The 4,847-nt window shown below is 36.1% G+C and overlaps 1 protein-coding gene across 3 annotated transcripts in view; it reads right to left on the reverse strand.

Annotated features, from left to right (window-relative positions):
• The window catches only part of LOC107692230 (microtubule-associated serine/threonine-protein kinase 3-like), a 45,929-nt gene that overhangs the window by 25,457 nt on the left and 15,625 nt on the right, over positions 1-4,847 (reverse strand). For all 3 annotated transcript variants that reach the window (XM_016491193.1, XM_016491192.1, XM_016491194.1), the window contains 2 exons: positions 3,725-3,800; positions 3,439-3,648 (listed from right to left, as the gene is read on the reverse strand). In XM_016491193.1, the coding sequence (XP_016346679.1) occupies positions 3,439-3,648; positions 3,725-3,800 (286 nt within the window). The remainder of the gene's footprint in view (positions 1-3,438; positions 3,649-3,724; positions 3,801-4,847) is intronic.

The raw sequence follows: 4,847 nt of genomic DNA on the forward strand, positions 1-4,847 counted from the left end.
GGGTTTGGAACAACATGAGGGTGAGTAATTAACGACAGAATTTTCATTTTTGGGTGAACTAACCCTTAAAAAAAAAAAAAAAAAAGAGTTGTATTAAAGGTGCAGCAAGCGATTTCTGAGAAAGGCTGTTGATATTTGAAATCACCAAAACAAACACTCTCCTCCCCAAAAGGATCACAACCCTATCTTGATAGCTCCACCTCCAAATTCACAAGCATGCTATGCAAAACAGTCACCTACCCCATCACAACTGGACAAGCCCCTTCCTGGTGATTGGCTACAAGTGTGTTTTGGTGCTCGGTCCCATCCACTTTCAATAGCATTTCTCAAAAATCGCTTACTGCCCCCTTTAACTTTGACAAGTTTTTTTTTTAACCAATGAAAAGTTGAAGTTAAAACAGATGCTGCACAATATTGAAAAATAAATATTTTCTGAATATTTTCCTAATTTTCTGAAATACAAAACATTTCCATCATCTGAAGTGTGCTGCGACTTATATTTCAAAGTGACTTATTACATAATTAACGTCAAGCACGCAAAACTAGTGCTGGGCGGTATGACCAAAAATTTATATCACAGTATTTTTCAAAATTATACCGGTTTCACGGTATATGACGGTATTTTTTTTTCATGCATGACCGGGTGTTAACCATATTTTCTACTGATTGAGAGAGGAAATACTGCAGTATATTCGCTTAGTAACATACAGCTGTTCCCTCACGACAGTGCAACAGTGTTGCGTTCCGAACGTTGTTTAAGCGATTGCGGTATTTTAAAAATTCATATCATAAAAATAAACACCGGTATTCGGTATGAACCGGTATACCGCCCAGCACTACGCAAAAAATTTCGATTTGTGTTGAAAGAGAGGTACCTGAGCCCAAGTTTAAAAACTTTAAATTTAGTCTTGGCATTATAATGTTTATAATGAATGCCACTAATTTCCTTTAAATTTAACGAAATTCAGAACAAACTACTTTAGTTTGTTCTGAATTTCGTTAAATTTAAAGGATTTTTGAGTTTATATTTTTTTGTTTTATTTACCAATATTTTACATTACTTCTGAATGTAATAATAAAATATTACTTGTACACTGATATATGCCTTATCTGTGTCTCTTTTTTTTTTTCCATAACGCCAGTGAAAATAAATCAGCAAAGACTATGAGATCCCAGAAGGGAGCAGAGAATGACAGAGGAACAGCGCAGAGTAGACTGATGTAACCACAAATCCACACAAAACCGCAGGATTTGACTATCAATCACAACAGGTTGATGATTGAACAGTTAGAACAGCTAAACTGCGGCATGACTGCAGCATCTGGGGCCCCGCGCTTGGCACCGCTGACTAAGGCAAGTGGGAAACACTTTAATAGCCTTATCTATGAGCACGACATCCAGCACACAGCAGCGATCTGACAGCGCTGAGTCTTGCCTGGGGTTGTCTGAACACTACATACAGGGTGGGCGTAAGGGTTGCTATGGAAACTAACACCCTGTAGTTGCAAAGATGAGCATGGAGCTTCAACGGGGAGATCTATATTTCTAATCAAAACCTCTGCTGCAGGGTATGCACACATTTATACACAAAACGACACGTGCAATTACACGAAAACGCTCGTATGTATGCAAATGTACGTGCATGTAGCTAACTCAGTTTGTGGATGATCTTTTTTTGCTGGGTGTAAAAAATAAAAAATCAGAAAGTATTTATAGAGTAAAAACACCTTGGGGAATGAGGCGGATTTCACACTCATTAGGGGAAATGGTCACAGTTTCTGTTGAGAATACGTGATGTTTCTGGCCCCTTAAAGCCAGCAGCAGCAGCACACTAACAGCAGCAGTCACAGAACCCAGCCATGCCCTGATGCCGCCTTCAGCCTAACATTCCTGCCAAACCACAACCACCATCTCAGACCACCTGCTGGCTTTGGCATAATCAGAAAAGGACAGCGTTACCAAGCTGACACTGGCTAAAGCAACAGAATATAGCCTGAAAACAGTTGTTCATCATGCGGTCATGAAAAAGACTAGTTGACCAAAGTCAAACTGGATTCAAACTTGTGGCGCATAGATATTAGAAGTTGTAAATCGAAGTTGCAAATAAAACAAAGATCGGAGAGTAAGAGTATGTTTTCCTAGATAATTCTAAAAGTCTAAAATGCTTTTAATTGAATGTGTTACCATTTATTTGTACTTATTTGTGAACTTGACTAGCGATTTCTGGCTTAAAGGTTTTTCACTAAAAATTGCATTCTATATCCGATTGACTAGGACTGCACGATATTGGTTAAACAGTTAATCACGATTATTTTGCTGAAAAATAGAATCACGATTATTAAACACAATTATGCTTAAAATCGAGAGAAGCAGAAATCAAGATTAAAATGTGATTCATCACACAGCCGTACGACTATCTATCTAAAACTTTTAGCAGTCATCTACAAATTTTAAGAACGAGCTCAGTTTATATGCGGATCAATAATATGACCCTTTTTTTGCTTGGATCTATTAATTTATTCCAAAAAAATATAAGAAATGCAATTCATGCATACAACCTAAAAATACCTCTTTGTTCTGTGATGAGTATGTTTTTAATTGATCAATTAAAAACAGATACAACTGAAATAACAATGAATATTATATATATATAAATAATATTCATTGTTATTCTTTATATATACATTTGCCTGCCAAATCAAAGTCATGAGGTAGACAAATACATTGAAAAAAATAAGTAAATGATGTCAAAAGCCATATGGTATTCCGCACAGAGACGATCTATGACAGCGCGCGAGTACCGCATTGAGATCTCTTCGTGCCGTCTTGTCACTTAAAATTAAAATCACTTAAATGTTTAAACTGACAAGCCTTAAAACACGTGAGAATGATAAACTTTGAGGAAGCAGCACTGGCCCGATCGTTCAGATAGTTTTAGGGGGGCTGAAGCCCACCTAAAAAGTTCTAGAACCGCCCCTGTCGCTTATACACCATTCAACTATACAATTTGCAGAAAGCGAAAGCTGAAAACCATCAGAAGAGCGAAAACAAAAAGAACGATTAAATGAAGATGGATGACATGTATAGCAGCATGTGGTAAGGAACATTCATATCCGGGAGAAGTCAGTAAATTCGAGTACAATCACAGGCTTCACTTATCCCATGTGAATGCCCCTGTCCATGATATGTAACTAATATGAAATTCACAATAGTTAGTAAATATGGCTGTCAATCCAAAATACCTATCAGGTGAATCTAGCTACTGTGTCGCCATAATATTTTTTAGTTTTTAGTCTTTCTGTACATGGGTCGCCCGTATGCAGGTGCCATATATCAAAGCATGTGCAGACCACGTCTCCAGCATCAACAATTAGTCTCATACCCAAACAATTTTCTGGATTCATTGAACAAGAAACTTCTTAGAAATTCCTGCCTCACCTCATGCAGCATTTTTTCCAGTTTATCCTGCAGCTCTATGAAGTACAGGGATGTGATCAGGCCCTTCTGGGATTTATCCAGACAGTCCCTGGCCAACTCCACCAACTGGTGCTGGATAAATCCCAGGACACCGTCTCCCAGCGGTAGAGTGCTGTCTGGGGAAAACTGCCTGTTGACTTCCAGCAAACGCTCCTCCATCTGAGCGGTGGCCTGCACAGCAGAGAGAACATTAGGCATCTCAGATTTGTAGAGGAAAAACTGCCAATAATCAGTTGGCACTACATACCTTTGGAAAACGCTCCTTATAGACATGGTTCATCATTATAATTTCATTATCAAAGGAGCCGCCAGTTCGCCCAGGGCTGAAACAAGGAGAACAACAGATGAAAACTAGCTATGTACTGGGCCGAAACTGAAACGAAAAATCAGGATGCCGAAAACCGAAACTGAAAATAAATGTTGTTTAATAATCAACACTCAAATAAAAACTGAGTTGTACAAACATTTAAATTGCACATAAGGAAAAAGCCGAGACATTGTTTCATATTAAAAGTGACAAAGCACAAAACTTATTTCAATTATTAGATGGCAGGTGCGACAATAATATTTCGTTAGGTTCACGCATCAACAGAAAACAGCACAGAATAAAAGATTGATCTTGCGATTTAAGAATCCATATTGATTAAAAATGACAAATCGATATTGTTAATCCAGCACTAGCATCCACACTAGGGCTGCCACTAACGACTATTTTTATTTCGATTAATCGATTAATCTAAACTATTAATTTCCCACAAAAAATCAACAGTTTTACTTAAGAATATTTTATTAAACTATATTTTATTAAACCAAATGAAATCTATGAAAAGTAAAGTGCAACAGAGTGCAAGAAGCAAGTGTCCATCTCATATTCCAAATCACTGAAATCAAAGTTCAGTATTATAGTGTAAGAGAATGACAACATATCCACGTGTTCTAGTCTACTACTAATAATAAAATTATAATCAAAAAACACTTTTTAAAGGATTATTTACCAGAAATGTTATTTACCAGAATTTATTTAGGAGAAAAATGTAAGAGATGCTTTTGATGATTAAAATTTAATGGAACCATTAAAATTGAATCCAGAAAATAATGGAAAACAGAATTTGGTAAAGATAAAACTGTAAAACTCAATTAATTAGGCTTTTTGATTAATAAAATTTATTTTAACCATTAAAACAGAGTATAGAAAAATGAAAATGGAAAAAAAAAAACTGAATTTGGAAATAAAACGGATTTCATAGGGCCCTATAATTATAATAAAACATTTTTGTGGTAATAAAAATAGATGTAAGTGAACAATAGCCTTTAAAATTACTTAAAATACATATATAATAGCAATGAGGCAATAATAATTAGTTCAAATA

This window comes from Sinocyclocheilus anshuiensis, unplaced genomic scaffold (genome assembly GCF_001515605.1).
Source record: "Sinocyclocheilus anshuiensis isolate Anshui unplaced genomic scaffold, SAMN03320099.WGS_v1.1 scaffold827, whole genome shotgun sequence".
Classification (NCBI taxonomy): domain Eukaryota; kingdom Metazoa; phylum Chordata; class Actinopteri; order Cypriniformes; family Cyprinidae; genus Sinocyclocheilus; species Sinocyclocheilus anshuiensis.